Source organism: Scyliorhinus torazame, chromosome 25 (assembly GCF_047496885.1).
Source record: "Scyliorhinus torazame isolate Kashiwa2021f chromosome 25, sScyTor2.1, whole genome shotgun sequence".
NCBI lineage: Eukaryota > Metazoa > Chordata > Chondrichthyes > Carcharhiniformes > Scyliorhinidae > Scyliorhinus > Scyliorhinus torazame.
The window spans coordinates 44716972-44740751 of NC_092731.1; the positions used below are offsets into that span (position 1 = coordinate 44716972).

At 54.5% G+C, this 23780-nt stretch overlaps 1 protein-coding gene across 1 annotated transcript in view; it reads left to right on the forward strand.

Moving 5' to 3' along the window:
• The first annotated feature begins 9671 nt into the window (after window positions 1-9671).
• Window positions 9672-23780, forward strand: part of LOC140402256 (integrin alpha-X-like) — an 815908-nt gene continuing 801799 nt past the window's right edge. The window contains exon 1 of the mRNA XM_072489886.1: window positions 9672-9782. Within this exon, the coding sequence (XP_072345987.1) occupies window positions 9725-9782 (58 nt within the window). The 5' untranslated portion in view covers window positions 9672-9724. The remainder of the gene's footprint in view (window positions 9783-23780) is intronic.

Sequence of the window (23780 nt, forward strand, 5' to 3'; positions counted from 1 at the left end):
GAATGACTAGGGACAGAGTAGGACCAGTCAAGGACAGGGATGGGAAGTTGTGTGTAGAGTCTGAGGAGATAGGCGAGATACTAAATGAATATTTTTCGTCAGTATTCACTCAGGAAAAAGATAATGTTGTGGAGGAGAATGCTGAGCTCCAGGTAAATAGATTAGATGGCATTGAGGTAAGTAGGGAAGAGGTGTTGGCAATTCTGGACAGGCTGAAAATAGATAAGTCCCCGGGGCCTGATGGGATTTATCCTAGGATTCTCTGGGAGGCCAGGGAAGAGATTGCTGGACCATTGGCTTTGATTTTTATGTCATCATTGGATACAGGAATAGTGCCAGAGGACTGGAGGATAGCAAATGTGGTCCCTTTGTTCAAAAAGGGGAGCAGAGACAACCCCGGCAACTATAGACCGGTGAGCCTCACGTCTGTAGTGGGTAAAGTCTTGGAGGGCATTATAAGAGACAAGATTTATAATCATCTAGATAGGAATAATATGATCAGGGATAGTCAGCATGGCTTTGTGAAGGGTAGGTCATGCCTCACAAACCTTATCGAGTTCTTTGAGAAGGTGACTGAACAGGTAGACGAGGGTAGAGCAGTTGATGTGGTGTATATGGATTTCAGCAAAGCGTTTGATAAGGTTCCCCACGGTAGGCTATTGCAGAAAATACGGAGGCTGGGGATTGAGGGTGATTTAGAGATGTGGATCAGAAATTGGCTAGCTGAAAGAAGACAGAGGGTGGTGGTTGATGGGAAATGTTCAGAATGGAGTTCTGTCACAAGTGGAGTACCACAAGGATCTGTTCTGGGGCCGTTGCTGTTTGTCATTTTTATCAATGACCTAGAGGAAGGCGCAGAAGGGTGGGTGAGTAAATTTGCAGACGATACTAAAGTCGGTGGTGTTGTCGATAGTGAGGAAGGAAGTAGCAGGTTACAGAGGGATATAGATAAGCTGCAGTGCTGGGCTGAGAGGTGGCAAATGGAGTTTAATGTAGAGAAGTGTGAGGTGATTCACTTTGGAAGGAAAAACAGGAATGTGGAATATGTGGCTAATGGAAAAGTTCTTGAAAGTGTGGATGAGCAGAGGGATCTAGGTGTCCATGTACATAGATCCCTGAAAGTTGCCACCCAGGTTGATAGGGTGGTGAAGAAGGCCTATGGAGTGTTGGCCTTTATTGGTAGAGGGATTGAGTTCCGGAGTCAGGAGGTCATGTTGCAGCTGTACAGAACTCTGGTACGGCCGCATTTGGAGTATTGCGTACAGTTCTGGTCACCGCATTATAGGAAGGACGTGGAGGCTTTGGAACGGGTGCAGAGGAGATTTACCAGGATGTTGCCTGGTATGGAGGGAAAATCTTATGAGGAAAGGCTGATGGACTTGAGGTTGTTTTCGTTAGAGAGAAGAAGGTTAAGAGGAGACTTAATAGAGGCATACAAAATAATCAGAGGGTTAGATAGGGTGGACAGTGAGAGCCTTCTCCCGCGGATGGAAATGGCTAGCACGAGGGGACATAGCCTTAAACTGAGGGGTAATAGATACAGGACAGAGGTCAGGGGTAGGTTCTTTACGCAAAGAGTAGTGAGGCCGTGGAATGCCCTACCTGCTACAGTAGTGAACTCGCCAACATTGAGGGCATTTAAAAGTTTATTGGATAAACATATGGATGATAATGGTATAGTGTAGGTTAGATGGCTTTTGTTTCGGTGCAACATCGTGGGCCGAAGGGCCTGTACTGCGCTGTATCGTTCTATGTTCTATGTTCTAACACTCCTGTCTCACAGTGCTCGGAACCCGGGTTAACACTGCTGTCTCACAGAGCCAGGGACCTGGGTTAACACTGCTGTCTCACATTGCCAGGGACCCGGTTTAACACTGCTGTCTCACAGTGTCAAGGACCTGGGTTAACACTGCTGTCTCACAGTGCCAGGGGCCCGGGTTAACACTGCTGTCTCACAGTGCCAGGGACCCGGGTTAACGCTGCTGTCTCACAGTGCCAGGGACCCAGGTTAACACACCTGTCTCACAGTGCCAGAGACCCGGCTTAACACTGCGGTCTCACAGTACCAGGGACCCGGGTTAATACTGCTGTCTCAGAGTGCCAGGGACCGGGTTAACACTGCTGTCTCACAGTGCCAGGGACCCGGGTTAACACTGCTGTCTCACAGTGCCAGGGACCCGGGTTAACACTGCTGTCTCACAGTGCCAGGGACCCTGGTTAACATTGCTGTCTCACAGTGCCAGGGGCCCGGATTAACATTGCTGTCTAACAGTGTCAAGGACCTGGGTTAACACTGCTGTCTCACAGTGCCAGGGACCCGGGTTAACACTGCTGTCTCGCAGTGCCAGGGACCCGGGTTAACGCTGCTGTCTCACTGTGCCAGGGACCCAGGTTAACACAGCTGTCTCACAGTGCCAGGGACCCGGGTTAACACTGCAGTCTTACAGTGTCAAGGACCCGGGTTAACACTGCTGTCTCACAGTGCCAGGACCCGGGTAACACTGCTGCCTCACAGTGCCAGGGACACGGGTTAACACTGCTGTCTCACAGTGCCAGGGACCCGAAATAACAATGCTGTCTCACAGTGCCAGGGACCCGGGTTAACACTGCTGTTTCACAGTGCCAGGGACCCGGGTTAACACTGCTGTCTCACAGTGCCAGGGACCCGGGTTAACACTGCTGTCTCACAGTGCCAGGGACCTGCGTTAACACTGCTGTCTCACAGTGTCAGGGACCCGGGTTAACACTGCTGTCTCATAGTGCCAGGAACCCTGGTGAACACTGCTGTCTCACAGTGTCAGGGACCCGGGTTAACAATGCTGTCTCATAGTGCCAGGAACCCGGGTTAACACTGCTGTCTCATTGTGCCAGGAACCCGGGTTAACACTGCTGTCTCACAGTGCCAGGGACCCGGGTTAACACTGCTGCCTGACAGTGCCAGGGACCCGGGTTAACACTGCTGTCTCACAGTGCCAGGGACTCGGGTTAACACTGCTGTCTCACAGTGCCAGGGACCCGGGTTAACACTGCTGTCTGACAGTGCCAGGGACCCGGGTTAACACTGCTGTCTCACAGTGCCAGGGACTCGGGTTAACACTGCTGTCTCACAGTGCCAGGGATCCGGGTTAACACTGCTGTCTCACAGTGCCAGGGACCCGGGTTAACACTGCTGTCTCACTGTGCCAGGGACCCGGGTTAACATTGCTGTCTCACAGTGTCAAGGACCCGGGTTAACACTGCTGTCTCACAGTGCCAGGGACCCGGGTTAACACTGCTGTCTCACAGTGCCAGGGACCCGGGTTAACACTGCTGTCTCACAGTGCCAGGGACCCGGGTTAACACTGCTGTCTCACAGTGCTAGGGACCCGGGTTAACACTGCTGTCTCACAGTGCCAGGAACCCGGGTTAACACTGCTGTCGCACAGTGCCAGAGACCCGGGTTAACACTGCTGTCTCACAGTGCCAGGGACCCGGGTTAACACTGCTGTCTCACAGTGCCAGGGACCCGGGTTAACACTGCCGCCTCACAGTGCCAGGGACCCGTGTTAACACTGCTGTCTCACATGGCCAGGGACCCGGGTTAACACTGCTGTCTCACAGTGCCAGGGACCCGGGTTAACACTGCTGTCTCACAATGCCAGCGATTCGGGTTACACTGCTGTCTCACAGTGCCAGGGACCCGGGTAAACACTGCTGTCTCACAGTGCCAGGGACCCGGGTCAACACTGCTGTCTCACAGTGCCAGGGACCCGGGTTAACACTGCTATCTCACAGTAACAGGTACCCGGGTTTACACTGCTGTCTCACAGTGTCAGGGACCCGGGTTAACACTGCTGTCTCACAGTGCCAGGGACCCGGGTTAACACTGGTCTCTCACAGTGCCAGGGACCCGGGTAAACAGTGCTGTCTCACAGTGCCACAGTTCTGGGTTAGCACTGCTGTCTCACAGTGCCAGGGACCCGGGTTAACACTGCTGTCTCACAGTGCCAGGGACCCGGGTTAACACTGCTGTCTCACTGAGCGAGGGACCCGGGTTAACACTGCTGTCTCACAGAGCCAGAGACCGGGTTAACACTGCTGTCTCACAGTGCTAGGAACCCGGGTTAACACTGCTGTCTCACAGTGCCAGGGACCCGGCTTAACACTGCTGTCTCACAGTGCCAGGGACCCGGGTTAACACTGCTGTCTCACAGTGCTTGGGACCCGGGTTAATACTGCTATTTCACAGTGCCAGGGACCCGGGTTAACACTGCTGTCTGACAGTGCCAGGGACCCGGATTAACACTGCTTTCTCACAGTGCCAGGGACCCGGTTTAACACTGCTGCCTCTCAGTGCCAGAGACCCGGGTTAACACATGCTGTCTCACAAAGCCAGGGACCCGGGTTAACACTGCTGTCTCACAGTGCCAGCGACACGGGTTAACACTGCTGTCTCACAGTGCTCGGAACCCGGGTTAACACTGCTGTCTCACAGTGCCAGCGACCGGGTTAACACTGCTGTCTCACAGTGCCAGCGACCCGGGTTAACACTGCTGTCTAACAGTGCCAGGGACCCGGCTTCACACTGCTGTCTCACAGTGCCAGGGCCTCGGGCTGACACCACTGTCTCAGAGTGCCAGGGACCCGGGTTAACACTGCTGTCTCACAGTGCCAGGGGCCCGGCTTCACACTGCTGTCTCACAGTGCCAGGGCCTCGGGCTGACACCACTGTCTCAGAGTGCCAGGGACCCGGGTTAACACTGCTGCCTCACAGTGCCAGGGACCCGGGTTAACATTGCTGTCTCACATTGCCAGGGGCCCGGATTAACATTGCTGTCTAACAGTGTCAAGGACCTGGGTTAACACTGGTGTCTCACAGTGCCAGGGACCCGGGTTAACACTGCTGTCTCGCAGTGCCAGGGACCCGGGTTAACACTGCTGTCTCACAGTGCCAGGGACCCGGGTTAAAGCTACTGTCTCACAGTGCCAGGGACCCGGCTTAACACTGCGGTCTCACAGTACCAGGGACCCGGGTTAATACTGCTGTCTCAGAGTGCCAGGGACCGGGTTAACACTGCTGTCTCATAGTGCCAGGGACCCGGGTTAACACTGCTGTCTCACAGTGCCAGGGACCCAGGTTAACACTGCTGTCTCACAGTGCCAGGGTCCCTGGTTAACATTGCTGTCTCACAGTGCCAGGGGCCCGGATTAACATTGCTGTCTAACAGTGTCAAGGACCTGGGTTAACACTGCTGTCTCACAGTGCCAGGGACCCGGGTTAACACTGCTGTCTCACAGTGCCAGGGACCCGGGTTAACGCTGCTGTCTCACAGTGCCAGGGACCCAGGTTAACACAGCTGTCTCACAGTGCCAGGGACCCGGGTTAACACTGCAGTCTCACAGTGTCAAGGACCCGGGTTAACACTGCTGTCTCACAGTGCCAGGACCCGGGTAACACTGCTGTCTCACAGTGCCAGGGACACGGGTTAACACTGCTGTCTCACAGTGCCAGGGACCCGAAATAACAATGCTGTCTCACAGTGCCAGGGACCCGGGTTAACACTGCTGTTTCACAGTGCCAGGGACCCGGGTTAACACTGCTGTCTCACAGTGCCAGGGACCCGGGTTAACACTGCTGTCTCCCAGTGCCAGGGACCCGGGTTAACACTGCTGTCTCACAGTGCCAGGGACCTGCGTTAACACTGCTGTCTCACAGTGCCAGGGACCCGGGTTAACACTGCTGTCTCACAGTGACTGGGACCCGGGTTAACACTGCTGTCTCATAGTGCCAGGAAACCGGGTTAACACTGCTGTCTCATAGTGCCAGGAACCCGGGTTAACACTGCTGTCTCACAGTGCCAGGGACCCGGATTAACACTGCTGTCTCACAGTGCCAGGGACCCGGGTTAACATTGCTGTCTCACAGTGTCAAGGACCCGGGTTAACAATGCTGTCTCACAGTGCCAGGGACCCGGGTTAACACTGCTGTCTCACAGTGCCAGGGACCCGGGTTAACACTGCTGTCTCACAGTGCCAGGGACCCGGGTTAACACTGCTGTCTCACAGTGCCAGGGACCCGGGTTAACACTGCTGTCTCACAGTGCCAGGAACCCGGGTTAACACTGCTGTCGCACAGTGCCAGGGACCCGCGTTAACACTGCTGTCTCACAGTGCCAGTGACCTGGGTTAACACTGCTGTCTCACAGTGCCAGGGACCCGGGTTAACACTGCTGTCTCACAATGCCAGCGATTCGGGTTAACACTGCTGTCTCACAGTGCCAGGGACCCGGGTTAACACTGCTGTCTCACAGTGCCAGGGACCCGGGTTAACACTGCTGTCTCACAGTGCCAGGAACTCGGGTTAACACTGCTGTCGCACAGTGCCAGGGACACGGGTTAACACTGCTGTCTCACAGTGCCAGGGACCCGGGTTAACACTGCTGTCTCAGAGAGCCAGGGACCCGGGTTAACACTGCTGTTTCACAGTGCCAGAGACCCATGATAACACTGCTGTCTCACAATGCCAGGGACCCGGGTTAACACTGCTGTCTCAGAGAGCCAGGGACCCGGGTTAACACTGCTGTTTCACAGTGCCAGAGACCCGGGTTAACACTGCTGACTCACAGAGCCAGGGAACCGGGTTAACACTGCTCTCTCACAGTGCCAGGGACCCGGGTTAACACTGCTCTCACAGTGCCAGGGGCCCTGGTTAGCACTGCTGCCACACTGTGCCAGGGACCCAGTTTAACACTGCTGTCTCACAGTGCCAGGGACCCGGGTTAGCACTGCTGTCTCACAGTGCCAGTGACCCGGGTTAACACTGCTGTCTCACAGTGCCAGGGACGCGGGTTAACACTGCTGTCTCACAGTGCCAGGGACCCAGGTTAACACTGCTGTCTCACAGTGGCAGGGACCCGGGTTAACACTGCTCTCTCACAGTGCCAGGGACCCGGGTTAACACTGCTGTCTCACAGTGCCAGGGACCCGGGTTAACACTGCTGTCTCACAGTGCCAGGGACCCGGGTTAACACTGCTGTCTCACAGTGCCGGGGACCCGGGTTAACACTGCTGTCTCACAGAGCCAAGGACCCGGGTTAACACTGCTGTCTCACAGTGCCAGGGACCCGGATTAACACTGCTGTCTCACAGTGCCAGGGATTCGGGTTAACACTGCTGTCTCACAGTGCCAGGGACCCGGGTTAACACTGCTGTATCACAGTGCCAGGGACCTGGGTTAACACTGCTGTCTCACAGTGCCAGGGATTCGGGTTAACACTGCTGTCTCACAGTGCCAGGGACCCGGATTAACACTGCTGTCTCACAGTGCCAGGGATTTGGGTTAACATTGCTGTCTCACAGTGCCAGGGACCCGGGTTAACACTGCTGTATCACAGTGCCGGGGACCCGGGTTAACACTGCTGTCTCACAGTGCCAGGGACCCGGGTTAACACTGCTGTCTCACAGTGCCAGGGACCCGAGTTAACACTGCTGTCTCACAGTGCCAAGGACCAGGGTTAACACTGCTGTCTCACAGAGCCAAGGACCCGGCTTAACACTGCTGCCTCACAGTGCCAGGGACCCGGGTTAACACTGCTGTCTCACAGTGCCAGGGACCCGGATTAACACTGCTGTATCACAGTGCCGGGGACCCGGGTTAACACTGCTGTCTCACAGTGCCAGGGACCCGGGTTAACACTGCTGTCTCACAGTGCCAGGGACCCGGGTTAACACTGCTGCCTCAGAGTGCCAGGGACCCGAGTTAACACTACTATCTCACAATGCCGGAGACCCGGGTTAACACTGCTGTCTCACAGAGCCAAGGACCCGGGTTAACACTGCTGTCTCACAGTGCCGGGGACCCGGGTTAACACTGCTGTCTCACAGAGCCAAGGACCTGGGTTAACACTGCTGTCTCACAGTGCCAGGGACCCGGGTTAACACTGCTGTCACACAGTGCCAGGGACCCGGGTTAACACTGCTATCTCACAGTGCCAGGGACCCGGGTTAACACTGCTGTTTCACAGTGCCAGGGACCCGGGTTAACACTGCTGTCTCACAGTGCCAGGGACCCGGGTTAACACTGCTCTCTCACAGTGCCAGGGACCCGGGTTAACACTGCTGTCTCACAGAGCCTGTGACCCGGGTTAACACTGCTGCCTCTCAGTGCCAGGGACCCGGGTTTAATGTTATACTTGTGTCACTGTCTGTGAGGAGTCTGCACATTCTCCCCGCTTGGGTCTGCTCCCGGTGCTCCGGTTTCCTCCCGCAGTCCTACCCTGTGCAGCTGAGGTCGGGTTCTGAGGATCAGGTCGGGGATTGGGCCTTGGCGGCTTCTTTTTCAGAATGTTGATGCAGACTCGATGGGGCGAATGGCCTCCTACTGCCCTGTATGGATTCTCTGGTTCTTGTCCATGTTTCAAGCACAGATTTGAAGTGATTTGCAAAAGAAACAAATGTGATGTGAGGAAGCGTTTTGTGCCAGCGAGTGGTTGGGGAGTGCAATGTAGTGGCTGGAGTGTGGGGGGGCAGGGGTAATTACAGAAACACTGTGCAGGGTCAATGCGAATAGGCAAAGCAACGGGACAAAGTCATGATGCTCGTTTGGAGAGACGATGTGTCCAGTGGCCATATTCACCACCACAATGATTCTGGGGAAAAAATTCTGAAAGATATGTTTGGGTCTGCTCCCCGCAGAGAATGGGGAATTTCCAAAGCGATCAAGGAACCAGCAGAGGAACAAAAGAAGTACTTTGTCTCTGACTTCACAGAGAAAGCTTAAAGAAACTTCCCAGAAATACGAGAGAAACAGGAACAGAATTGAATTCATATTAGTCAGAAAGTGATGCTGGACAGAGAGAGAGATAGAATGACAGGGACACTGGCGATGTTTAGCTCGAGGTTAGAATTCCTACAGTGCAGATGGAGATCATACAGCTCATCAACCCTCTGTCAGAGATGCAGATAATGTAGAGGGAGCTTTACTCTGTATCTAACTCCGTGCTGTACCTGTCCTGGGAGTGTTTGATGGGGACGGTGTAGAGGGAGCTTTACTCTGTATCTAACCCTGTGCTGTACCTGCCCTGGGAGTGTTTGATGGGGACAGTGTAGAGGGAGCTTCACTCTGTATCTAACCCCGTGCTGTACCTGTCCTGGGAGTGTTTGATGGGGACGGTGTAGAGGGAGCTTTACTCTGTATCTAACCCTGTGCTGTACCTGCCCTGGGAGTGTTTGATGGGGACAGTGTAGAGGGAGTTTTACACTGTATCTAACCCCGTGCCGTACCTGTCCTGGGAGTGTTTGATGGGGACAGTGTAGAGGGAACTTTACTCTGTATCTAACCCCGTGCTGTACCTGTCCTGGGAGTGTTTGATGAGGACAGTGTAGAGGGAGCTTTACACTGTATCTAACCCCGTGCCGTACCTGTCCTGGGAGTGTTTGATGGGAACAGTGTAGAGGGAACTTTACTCTGTATCTAACCCCGTGCTGCACCTGTCCTGGGAGTGTTTGATGGGGACAGTGTAGAGGGAGCTTTACTCTGTATCTAACCCCGTGATGTACTTGCACTGGGAGTGTCTGATGGGGAGAAAGTGGCCTCGATTTGACCTATTCAATTCTACAGTTGAAAGCAGGAAATGCTTTGCTGCGACAAACTGAAGATTGTGTCACTGACAGATGAGTACATTTCACCATTAGTGATTCAGGAAGTTTGTTGGTGCATCAGCAGCCTCGGGACACAAGTGGCTGAATGGCTGGCGGTCAAGGAATGAAGGGGTTTCTGCCGATCCTCCTGTGTCTCTCTTGGCGTAAGTGAAAGTCAGATTGGTGAAAGTTGCGGTTAAATACGGTGGGTAAGTGCAGAGGGGATTTGGTTTGATCGAGACACAAGGATTAACTGTAAGAGAAGTGACAGAGAAAGAGCCATCATCGCAGCTCGCAGAGGTTCATTGAGAGGTGCAGCAGGTCCCAGCAACCAGATGCTCCCCAGGATCACAGAATCAAATATATCGCCTTGTTCCGCTCTCCCCACAATCCTGTATCAATCCCAAACTAACCCCACTGCCCGCTCAGATCCCCATAGCCCTGTATCAATCCCAAAGTAATCCCACTGCCCGCTCAGATCCCCATAGCCCTGTATCAATCCCAAACTAATCCCACTTCCCGCTCAGGTCCCCATAGCCCTGTATCAATCCCAAATTAATCCCACTGCCCCGCTCGCTCTCCATAATCCTGTATCAATCCCAAACTAATCCCACTTCCCGCTCAGATCCCCATAGTCCTGTATCAATCCCAAACTAATCCCACTTCCCGCTCAGATCCCCATAGCCCTGTATCAATCCCAAATTAATCCCACTGCCCCGCTCGCTCTCCATAATCCTGTATCAATCCCAAACTAATCCCACTTCCCGCTCAGATCCCCATAGCCCTGTATCAATCCCAAACTAATCCCACTGCCCCGCTCTCTCCCCATAGCGCTGTATCAATCACCAAACGAATCCCACTGCCCCACTCGCTTCCCATAGCCCTGTATCAATCCCCAAACTAATCCCACTGTCCCGCTCTCTCCCCATAGCCCTGTATCAATCCCCAAACTAATCCCACTGTCCCGCTCTCTCCCCACAGCACTGCATTAATCCCAAACTAATCCCACTGCCCCGCTCGCTCCTCATAGCCCGGTATCAATCCCCCAAACTAACCCCACTGCCCCGCTCTCTCCCAATAGCCTTGTATCAATCCCAAACTAATCCCACTGCCCCGCTCTCTCCCCATAGCCCTGTATCAATCCCAAACTAATCCCACTGCCCCACTCACTCCCCATAGCCCTGTACCAATCCCAAACTAATCCCACTGCACCGCTCTCTCCCCATAGCCCTGTATCAATCCCCAAACTAATCCAACTGCCCCACTCGCTCCCCATAGCCCTGTATCAATCTCAAATTAATCCCACTGTCCCGCTCTCTCCCCATAGCCCTGGATCAATCCCCAAACCAGTCCCACTGCCCCACTCACTGTCCATAGTCCTGTGGCAATCCCAAACTAATCCCACTGCCCCACTCTCGCTCAATTCCCGGCCTCAATCCCCAAATTAAACCCACTGCCCCACTCTCTCCCCATTGCCCTGCATCAATCCCCAAACTAATCACACTGCCCCGCTCTTTCCCCAAAGCCCTGTATCAATCCCAAAATTAACCCAATGCCTGATCTCACCCCATAGTCCTGTAGCAATCCCAAACTAACCCCACTGCCCCACTCTCTCTACATAGCCCTGTGTCAATCACCAAACAAATACCACTGCCCCGCTCTCTCCCCATAGCCCTGTATCAATCCCAAACTAATCCCACTGTCCCGCTCTCTCCCCATAGCACTGTGACAATCCCAAACTAATCCCACTGCCCCACTCTCTCCCCATAGCCCTGTGTCAAACCCAAACTAATCCCACTGCCCCGCACTCTCCCTATAGCCCTGTGTCAATCCCAAACTAATCCCACTGCCCGCTCAGATCCCCAGAGACCAGTATCAATCCCAAATTAATCCCACTGCCCCGCTTGCTCTCCATAAACCTGTATCAATCCCAAACTAATCCCACTGTCACGCTCTCTCCCCACAGCACTGCATCAATACCAAACTAATCCCACTGCCCCACTCTCTCCCCACAGCTCTGTATCAATCCCCAAACTAACCCCACTCTCTCCCAATAGCCCTATCTCAATCCCAATCTAATCCCACTGCCCCGCTCTCTCCCCATAGCCCCGTATCAAACCCAAACTAATGCCACTGTCCCGCTCTCTCCCCACAGCACCGTATCAATCCCCAACCTAATCCCACTGCCCTGCTCTCTTCCCATAGCCCTGTATCAATCCAAAACTAATCCCACTGCCCCACTGTCTCCCCATAGCCCTGTATCAATCCCAAACTAATCCCACTGCCCCACTCTCTCTACATAGCCCTGTATCAATCACCAAACTAATCCCACTGCCCCACTCTCTCCCCATAGCCCTCTATCAATCCCAAACTAATCCCACTGTCCCGCTCTCTCCCCATAGCACTGTGACAATCCCAAACTAATCCCACTGCCCCGCTCTCTCCCCATAGCCCCGTATCAAACCCAAACTAATCCCACTGTCACGCTCTCTCCCCACAGCACTGCATCAATCCCAAACTAATCCCACTGCCCCACTCTCTCCCCACAGCTCTGTATCAATCCCCAAACTAACCCCACTCTCTACCAATAGCCCTATCTCAATCCCAAACTAATCCCACTGCCCCGCTCTCTCCCCATAGCCCCGTATCAAACCCAAACTAATGCCACTGTCCCGCTCTCTCCCCACAGCACCATATCAATCCCCAACCTAATCCCACTGCCCCGCTCTCTCCCCATAGCCCTGTATCAATCCAAAACTAATCCAACTGCCCCACTGTCTCCCCATAGCCCTGTATCAATCCCAAACTAATCCCACTGCCCCACTCTCTCTACATAGCCCTGTATCAATCCTAAACTAATCCCACTGTCCCGCTCTCTCCCCAATGCCCTGAATAAATCCCCAAACTAATCCGAAAACACCACTCTCCCCCCATAGCCCTGTATCAATCCCCAAACTAATCCCACTGCCCCGCTCTCTCCCCATAGCCCTGTATCAATCTCAAATTAATCCCACTGTCCCGCTCTTTCCCCATAGCCCTGTGTCAACCCCCAAATTAATCCCACTGCCCCACTCTCTCCCCATAGCCCTGTGTCAACCCCCAAATTAATCCCACTGCCCCACTCTCTCCCCATAGCCCTGTATCAATCCCCAAATTAATCCCACTGCACCACTCTCTCCCCATAGCCCGGTATCAATCCCCAAACCAGTCCCACTGCCCCACTAACTCTCCGTAGTCCTGTAGCAATCCCTAACTAATCCCACTGCCCCACTCACTCCCAATTCCCTGCCTCAATCCCCAAACTAATCCCACTGCCCCACTCTTTCCCCATAGCCCTGTATCAATCACCAAACTAATCCCACTGTCCCGCTCTCTCCCCATAGCCCTGTATCAATCCCAAAATTAACCCAATGCCTGATCTCACCCCATAGTCCTGTACCAATCGCAAACTAATCCCACTGCCTCACTCTCTCTCCATAGCCCTGTAGCAATCCCAAACTAATCCCACTGCCCAACTCTCTCTCCATAGCCCTGTATCAATCACCAAATTAATCCCACTGTCCCACTCTCTCCCCATAGCCCTGTGTCAATCACAAATTAATCCCACTGTCCCGCTCTCTCCCCATAGCCCTGTATCAATCCCAAAATTAACCCAATGCCTGATCTCACCACATAGTCCTGTACCAATCGCAACCTAACCCCACTGTCCCGCTCTCTCCCCATAGCACTGTATCAATCCCCAAACTAATCCCACTGCCCCGCCTCTCCCCACAGCCCTGTACCAATCGCAACCTAACCCCACTGCCCCGCTCTCTCCCAATAGCCCTGTATCAATCCCCAAACTAATCCCACTGCCCAACTCTCTCTCCATAGCCCTGTGTCAATCACAAATTAACCCCACTGCCCCGCTCTCTCCCCATAGCCCTGTATCAATCCCCAAACTAATCCAACTGCCCCACTCGCTCCCCATAGCCCTGTATCAATCTCAAATTAATCCCACTGTCCCGCTCTCTCCCCATAGCCCTGGATCAATCCCCAAACCAGTCCCACTGCCCCACTCACTGTCCATAGTCCTGTGGCAATCCCAAACTAATCCCACTGCCCCACTCTCGCTCAATTCCCGGCCTCAATCCCCAAATTAAACCCACTGCCCCACTCTCTCCCCATTGCCCTGCATCAATCCCCAAACTAATCACACTGCCCCGCTCTTTCCCCAAAGCCCTGTATCAATCCCAAAATTAACCCAATGCCTGATCTCACCCCATAGTCCTGTAGCAATCCCAAACTAACCCCACTGCCCCACTCTCTCTACATAGCCCTGTGTCAATCACCAAACAAATACCACTGCCCCGCTCTCTCCCCATAGCCCTGTATCAATCCCAAACTAATCCCACTGTCCCGCTCTCTCCCCATAGCACTGTGACAATCCCAAACTAATCCCACTGCCCCACTCTCTCCCCATAGCCCTGTGTCAAACCCAAACTAATCCCACTGCCCCGCACTCTCCCTATAGCCCTGTGTCAATCCCAAACTAATCCCACTGCCCGCTCAGATCCCCAGAGACCAGTATCAATCCCAAATTAATCCCACTGCCCCGCTTGCTCTCCATAAACCTGTATCAATCCCAAACTAATCCCACTGTCACGCTCTCTCCCCACAGCACTGCATCAATACCAAACTAATCCCACTGCCCCACTCTCTCCCCACAGCTCTGTATCAATCCCCAAACTAACCCCACTCTCTCCCAATAGCCCTATCTCAATCCCAATCTAATCCCACTGCCCCGCTCTCTCCCCATAGCCCCGTATCAAACCCAAACTAATGCCACTGTCCCGCTCTCTCCCCACAGCACCGTATCAATCCCCAACCTAATCCCACTGCCCTGCTCTCTTCCCATAGCCCTGTATCAATCCAAAACTAATCCCACTGCCCCACTGTCTCCCCATAGCCCTGTATCAATCCCAAACTAATCCCACTGCCCCACTCTCTCTACATAGCCCTGTATCAATCACCAAACTAATCCCACTGCCCCACTCTCTCCCCATAGCCCTCTATCAATCCCAAACTAATCCCACTGTCCCGCTCTCTCCCCATAGCACTGTGACAATCCCAAACTAATCCCACTGCCCCGCTCTCTCCCCATAGCCCCGTATCAAACCCAAACTAATCCCACTGTCACGCTCTCTCCCCACAGCACTGCATCAATCCCAAACTAATCCCACTGCCCCACTCTCTCCCCACAGCTCTGTATCAATCCCCAAACTAACCCCACTCTCTACCAATAGCCCTATCTCAATCCCAAACTAATCCCACTGCCCCGCTCTCTCCCCATAGCCCCGTATCAAACCCAAACTAATGCCACTGTCCCGCTCTCTCCCCACAGCACCATATCAATCCCCAACCTAATCCCACTGCCCCGCTCTCTCCCCATAGCCCTGTATCAATCCAAAACTAATCCAACTGCCCCACTGTCTCCCCATAGCCCTGTATCAATCCCAAACTAATCCCACTGCCCCACTCTCTCTACATAGCCCTGTATCAATCCTAAACTAATCCCACTGTCCCGCTCTCTCCCCAATGCCCTGAATAAATCCCCAAACTAATCCGAAAACACCACTCTCCCCCCATAGCCCTGTATCAATCCCCAAACTAATCCCACTGCCCCGCTCTCTCCCCATAGCCCTGTATCAATCTCAAATTAATCCCACTGTCCCGCTCTTTCCCCATAGCCCTGTGTCAACCCCCAAATTAATCCCACTGCCCCACTCTCTCCCCATAGCCCTGTGTCAACCCCCAAATTAATCCCACTGCCCCACTCTCTCCCCATAGCCCTGTATCAATCCCCAAATTAATCCCACTGCACCACTCTCTCCCCATAGCCCGGTATCAATCCCCAAACCAGTCCCACTGCCCCACTAACTCTCCGTAGTCCTGTAGCAATCCCTAACTAATCCCACTGCCCCACTCACTCCCAATTCCCTGCCTCAATCCCCAAACTAATCCCACTGCCCCACTCTTTCCCCATAGCCCTGTATCAATCACCAAACTAATCCCACTGTCCCGCTCTCTCCCCATAGCCCTGTATCAATCCCAAAATTAACCCAATGCCTGATCTCACCCCATAGTCCTGTACCAATCGCAAACTAATCCCACTGCCTCACTCTCTCTCCATAGCCCTGTAGCAATCCCAAACTAATCCCACTGCCCAACTCTCTCTCCATAGCCCTGTATCAATCACCAAATTAATCCCACTGTCCCACTCTCTCCCCATAGCCCTGTGTCAATCACAAATTAATCCCACTGTCCCGCTCTCTCCCCATAGCCCTGTATCAATCCCAAAATTAACCCAATGCCTGATCTCACCACATAGTCCTGTACCAATCGCAACCTAACCCCACTGTCCCGCTCTCTCCCCATAGCACTGTATCAATCCCCAAACTAATCCCACTGCCCCGCCTCTCCCCACAGCCCTGTACCAATCGCAACCTAACCCCACTGCCCCGCTCTCTCCCAATAGCCCTGTATCAATCCCCAAACTAATCCCACTGCCCAACTCTCTCTCCATAGCCCTGTGTCAATCACAAATTAACCCCACTGCCCCGCTCTCTCCCAATAGCCCTGTATCAATCCCCAAACTATTCCCACTGCCCCACTCTCTCCCCATAGCCCTGTGTCAATTCCAAACTAATCCCACTGCCCGCTCAGATCCCCATAGCACAGTATCAATCCCAAATTAATCCCACTGCCCCGCTCTCTCTCCATAAACCGGTATCAATCCCAAACTAATCCCACTGCCCCACTCTCTCCCCATAGCCCCGTATCAATCCCAAACTAATCCCACTGCCCCATTTCGCTCCCCATAGCCCCGTATCAATCCCCAAACTATTCCCACTGCCCCGCTCGCCCCCCATAGCCGTGTATCAATCTCCAAACTAACCCCACTGCCCCGCTCTCTCCCAAAAGCCCTGTATCAATCCCAAACTAATCCCACTGCCTAACTCTCTCCCCATAGCCCTGTATCAATCCCCAAACTAATCCCACTGTCCCGCTCGCTCCCCATAGCCTTGTATCAATCCCCAAATTATTCCCACTGCCCCGCTCGCTCCCCATAGCCGTGTATCAATCCCCAAACTAGTTCCACTGCCTCGCACTCTCCCCACAGCTCTGTATCAATCCCCAAACTAACCCCACTGCCCCGCTCTCTCCCAATAGCCCTGTATCAATCCAAAACTAACCCCACTGCCCCGCTCTCTCCCAATAGCCCTGTATCAATCCCCAAACTATTCCCACTGCCCCACTCTCTCCCCATAGCCCCGTATCAATCCCCAAACTAATCCCACTGTCCCGCTCTCTCCCCATAGCCCTGTATCAATCCCAAACTAATCCCACTGCCCCACTCACTCTCCATAAACCTGTATCAAAGCCAAATTAATCCCACTGCCCTGCTCGCTCTCCATAATCGTGTATCAATCCTAAACTAATCCCACTGCCCGCTCAGATCCCCATAGCCCTGTATGAATCCCAAACTAATCCCACTGCCCGCTCAGGTCCCCATAGCCCTGTATTAATCCCAAACTAATCCCACTGCCCGCTCAGATCCCCATAGCCCTGTATCAATTCCAAACTAATCCCACTGCCCCGCTCACGCTCCATAAACCTGTTTCAATCCCAAATTAATCCCACTGCCCCGCTCGCTCTCCATAATCCTGTATCAATCCCAAACTAATCCCACTTTCCGCTGAGATCCCCATAGATCTGTATCAATCCCAAACTAATCCCACTGCCCCACTCGCTCCCCATAGCCCTGTATCGATCCCCAAACTAATCCCACTGCCCCACTCGCTCCCCATAGCCCTGTATCAATCCCCAAACTATTCCCACTGCCCCGCTCGCTCCCCATAGCCGTGTATTAATCCCCAAACTAGTTCCACTGCCTCGCACTCTCCCCACAGCTCTGTATCAATCCCCAAACTAACCCCACTGCCCCGCTCTCTCCCAATAGCCCTGTATCAACCCCAAACTAATCCCACTGCCCCGCTCTCTCCCAATAGCCCTGTATCAATCCCCAAACTAACCCCACTGCCCCGCTCTCTCCCCATAGCCCTGTAACAATCCCCAAACTAATCCCACTGTCCCGCTCGCTCCCCATAGCCCTGTATCAATCCCCAAACTATTCCCAACTGACCCGCTCGCTCCCCATAGCCGTGTATCAATCCCCAAACTATTCCCACTGCCCCACTCTCTCCCCATAGCCCTGTGTCAATTCCAAACTAATCCCACTGCCCGCTCAGATCCCCATAGCACAGTATCAATCCCAAATTAATCCCACTGCCCCGCTCTCTCTCCATAAACCGGTATCAATCCCAAACTAATCCCACTGCCCCACTCGCTCCCCATAGCCCCGTATCAATCCCCAAACTAATCCCACAGTCCCGCTCATTCCCCATAGCCCTGTATCAATCCCCAAACTATTCCCACTGCCCCACTCGCCCCCCATAGCCGTGTATCAATCCCCAAACTAGTTCCACTGCCTCGCGCTCGCCCCACAGCTCTGTATCAATCTCCAAACTAACCCCACTGCCCCGCTCTCTCCCAATAGCCCTGTATCAATCCCAAACTAATCCCACTGCCTATCTCTCTCCCCATAGCCCTGTATCAATCCCCAAACTAATCCCACTGTCCCGCTCGCTCCCCATAGCCCTGTATCAATCCCCAAATTATTCCCACTGCCCCGCTCGCTCCCCATAGCCGTGTATCAATCCCCAAGCTAGTTCCACTGCCTCGCACTCTCCCCACAGCTCTGTATCAATCCCCAAACTAACCCCACTGCCCCGCTCTCTCCCAATAGCCCTGTATCAATCCAAAACTAACCCCACTGCCCCGCTCTCTCCCAATAGCCCTGTATCAATCCCCAAACTATTCCCACTGCCCCACTCTCTCCCCATAGCCCCGTATCAATCCCAAACTAATCCCACTGTCCCGCTCTCTCCCCATAGCACTGTATCAATCCCCAAACTAATCCCACTGTCCCGCTCTCTCCCCATAGCCCTGTATCAATCCCAAACTAATCCCACTGCCCCACTCACTCTCCATAAACCTGTATCAAAGCCAAATTAATCCCACTGCCCTGCTCGCTCTCCATAATCGTGTATCAATCCTAAACTAATCCCACTGCCCGCTCAGATCCCCATAGCCCTGTATGAATCCCAAACTAATCCCACTGCCCGCTCAGGTCCCCATAGCCCTGTATTAATCCCAAACTAATCCCACTGCCCGCTCAGATCCCCATAGCCCTGTATCAATTACAAACTAATCCCACTGCCCCGCTCACGCTCCATAAACCTGTTTCAATCCCAAATTAATCCCACTGCCCCGCTCGCTCTCCATAATCCTGTATCAATCCCAAACTAATCCCACTTTCCGCTGAGATCCCCATAGATCTGTATCAATCCCAAACTAATCCCACTGCCCCACTCGCTCCCCATAGCCCTGTATCGATCCCCAAACTAATCCCACTGCCCCACTCGCTCCCCATAGCCCTGTTTCAATCCCCAAACGAATCCCACTGCCCCGCCTCTCCCCACAGCACTGCATCAATCCCAAACTAATCCCACTGCCTCGCTCTCTCCCCACAGCTCTGTATCAATCCCCAAACTAACCCCACTGCCCCGCTCTCTCTCAGTTGCCCTGCATCAATCCCAAACTAATCCCACTGTCCCGCTGTCTCCCCATAGCCCTGTCTCAATCCCAAACTAATCCCACTGCCCCACTCTCTCCCCATAGCCCTTTACCAATCCCGAAACTAATCCCACTGTCCCGCTCTCTCCCCATTGCCCTGTATAAATCCCCAAACTAATCCGAAAGCACCACTCGGTTCCCATAGCCCTGTATCAATCCCCAAAATAGTTCCACTGCCTCGCTCTCTCCCCACAGCTCTGTATCAATCCCCAAACTAACCCCACTGCCCCGCTCTCTCCCAATAGCCCTGTGTGGTAGTATGTATTCGGGGTCATGTGGAACTGTGTAGCCGTGATGCTATTGGCTGACAGATCCCAGGTCCTGGTTGGCTGTTGACTCCTGACTCCGCCCTGAAGGCGGAGTATAAGAACCCGGGCTTCTCCCCGCCGCTCCATTCTGTTGCTGAACTGCGGGGAACAAGTCACGCTTAATAAAGCCTCATCGACTTCATCTCTACTCGACTCTCTCGTAAGTCATTGTGCGCTACAATTTATTAAGCGAGCTTAAAGGAGTATGGAGCTCCAGATCGCCCCGGAATGCCTGCGGATCAGCCCCCACGCAGCGAACCCGGCAGCAGTTTTTAAACACTGGCAAGCTTGTTTTGAAGGCTACCTCTGAACGGCCCCCGGCCGCATCACAGAAGACGAGAAACTACAGGTCCTGCACTCGAGGGTAAGCCCGGAAAGTTACCCTCTCATAGAAGACGCAGAGGATTTCCCGACGGCGCTCGCAGCACTGAAGAGCATCTACGTTCGCCCCGTGAACCAGGTCTACGCGCGTCACCAACTCGCAACGAGACGGCAAAGTCCCGGAGAATCGCTAGACGAATTCTACGCTTCGCTGCTAATTTTGGGACGGGGCTGCAGCTGCCCGCCGGTAAACGCGATTGAACACACTGACATGTTAATTCACGATGCGTTTGTGGCAGGTATGAACTCTCCCCAAATCCGCCAAAGACTTTTAGAAATAGAGTCGCTAGGACTCTCAGAGGCACGGGCCCTGGCAGCTTCCCTAGATGTGGCCTCGCAAAACGCCCGCGCCTATGGCCCCGACCGCGCGGCAGCCCCTTGGGCTCCATGGACCCCCGTCGCGACAAACCCCCCCCCCCCTCCCTCACAGGCTTGCGCGGTTATTGCGCCAGATCATCCCGGGGGGGCCCGCTGCTATTTCTGCAGGCAAGCGAAACACCCCCAGCAGCGCTGCCCGGCCCGCGCAGGTATTTGCAACAGCTGCGGCAAGAAGGGCCATTACGCGGCTGTGTGCCGGTCCCGGGGGGTCGCCGCAATCCCTGGAGAAGAACGAGCCCAGCGCATCCCAAACGCTCCCCAACCCCCCCCCAGCGCCCCATGTGCGACCCGCGGACGCCGCCATTTTGGGTCCCGGCCACCACGAGAGGAGGATTGGCGCCGCCATCTTGTGACTCCCCAGCCACGTGCGATTCATGGGGGCGGCCATTTTGTCCACCCCCGACCACATGCGATCCATGGGGGCGGCCATTTTGTCCACCCCCGGCCGCGAGCGATTCATGGACGCCGCCATCTTGGATGACAACAAAGGACCCCAGCATCGACGGCTCCACGGGGTCCAAAGAAGACGCCGAGACACTACGACCACGACTGGCTTCGGTGACGCTGGATCAATCACGGCCCCGGACGCTCCAGACGACGACAACAACGGTGCTGATCAACGGATACGAGACGCCATGCCTGATCGACTCCGGGAGCACCGAAAGTTTCATCCACCCCGACACGGTAAGACGCTGTTTTATGACCATCCATCCAAGTACGCAAAAGATTTCCCTAGCTGCAGGATCCCACTCCGTAGAGAGCAAAGGGTTCTGCATAGTTACCCTAACGGTGCAAGGGAGGGAGTTTAAGAAGTACAGGCTCTACGTCCTTACCCAACTCTGCGCGCCCACATTACTGGGATTAGATTTCCAGTGTAACCTGCAGAGCCTAACGTTTCAATTCGGCGGCCCAATACCCCCACTCACTATCTGCGGCCTCGCAACTCTCAAGGTTGAACCGACGTCCTTGTTTGCAAACCTCACCCCGGATTGCAAACCCGTCGCCACTAGGAGCAGACGGTACAGCGCCCAGGACCGGATATTTATTCGGTCTGAAGTCCAGCGGTTGCTGAAGGAAGGCATAATCCAGGCCAGCAATAGTCCCTGGAGAGCACAGGTGGTAGTAGTAAAGACCGGGGAGAAGCAAAGGATGGTCATAGACTATAGCCAGACCATCAACAGGTACACACAGCTAGATGCGTACCCTCTCCCCCGCATATCCGACATGGTAAATCGGATTGCCCAGTATAAGGTTTTCTCCACCGTGGACCTCAAGTCCGCCTACCACCAGCTCCCCATCCGCCCAGGTGACCGCAAGTACACAGCCTTCGAGGCAGACGGGCGATTATACCATTTCCTAAGGGTCCCATTTGGTGTCACGAACGGGGTCTCGGTCTTCCAACGAGAGATGGACTGAATGGTTGATCAACATGGGTTGCGGGCCACGTTCCCGTATCTCGACAATGTAACCATCTGCGGCCACGACCAGCAGGACCACGACGCCAACCTCCAAAAATTCCTCCAGACCGCCAAAGCCTTGAACCTCACGTACAACGAGGACAAGTGCGTTTTTAGCACCGACCGGCTAGCCATCCTGGGATACGTATTGCGCAATGGGATAATAGGCCCCGACCCCGAACGCATGCGCCCCCTCATGGAATTTCCCCTCCCCCACTGCTCCAAAGCCCTGAAACGCTGCCTGGGCTTCTTTTCATATTACGCCCAGTGGGTCCCCCAGTATGCAGACAAGGCCCGCCCCCTAATACAGACTACGACCTTCACTCTGTCGACAGAGGCTTGCCAGGCCTTCAGCCGCATCAAAGCGGATATCGCAAAGGCCACGATGCGCGCCATCGACGAGTCCCTCCCCTTCCAGGTCGAGAGCGACGCCTCCGACGTAGCTCTAGCAGCCACCCTTAACCAAGCGGGCAGACCCGTGGCCTTTTTCTCTCGAACCCTCCACGCTTCAGAAATCCGCCACTCCTCAGTGGAAAAGGAAGCCCAAGCCATAGTGGAAGCTGTGCGACATTGGAGGCATTACCTGGCCGGCAGGAGATTCACTCTCCTCACCGACCAACGGTCGGTAGCTTTCATGTTCGATAATGCACAGCGGGGCAAAATTAAAAATGACAAGATCTTAAGGTGGAGGATCGAACTCTCCACCTTCAACTACGAGATCTTGTACCGTCCCGGAAAGCTGAACGAGCCGTCCGATGCCCTATCCCGTGGCACATGTGCCAACGCACAAATAGACCGTCTCCAAGCCCTCCACGAGGACCTCTGCCACCCGGGGGTCACTCGGTTCTACCATTTTATAAAGTCCCGCAACCTCCCCTACTCTGTGGAGGAAGTCCGTACAGTCACCAGGAACTGCCACATCTGCGCGGAGTGCAAACCGCATTTTTTCAGGCCGGATAGAGCGCACCTGATCAAGGCTTCCCGCCCCTTTGAACGCCTCAGTCTGGATTTCAAAGGGCCCCTCCCCTCCACCGACCGCAACACATACTTCCTGAACGTGGTGGACGAGTACTCTCGTTTCCCTTTCGCCATCCCCTGCCCCGACATGACAGCGGCCACAGTCATTAAAGCCCTTAACACCATATTCACACTGTTCGGTTGCCCCGCATATATCCATAGCGACAGGGGGTCCTCCTTCATGAGTGACGAGCTGCGCCAGTTCCTGCTCAGCAAGGGTATAGCCTCGAGCAGGACGACCAGCTACAACCCCCGGGGGAACGGGCAAGTAGGGAGGGAGAATGGCACGGTCTGGAAGACCGTCCTACTGGCCCTACGGTCCAGGGATCTCCCAGTTTCCCGGTGGCAGGAGGTCCTCCCGGACGTTCTCCACTCCATCCGGTCGCTGCTGTGTACCACCACTAATCAAACGCCTCATGAGCGCCTCCTTGTCTTCCCCAGGAAGTCCTCCTCCGGAACGTCGCTGCCGACCTGGCTGGCGGCCCCAGGACCCATCTTGCTCCGGAAACATGTGCGGGCGCACAAGTCGGACCCGTTTGTCGAGAGGGTTCACCTCCTCCACGCGAACCCGCAGTACGCCTACGTGGCGTACCCCGACGGCCGACAGGACACGGTCTCCCTGCGAGACCTGGCGCCCAGCGGCAACACACACACCCCCCCCCCCCCCAACACCGATCATCCCCTCCCTGCCACCGGCGCACCCCGCGACCGCCCCCTTCCCGGGAGGATCGGTCCTCCTCCCGTGTCCGCCCAGGAGTGAAACAGGAACAAACACCGAAACGCTCCCGGAGACGACAACGCCGGAACAAGCACCTGCACCACCACCGGGGCTGAGGCGATCGACGAGGAAGACCAGACCGCCCGGTCGACTCGTGGCATCGGC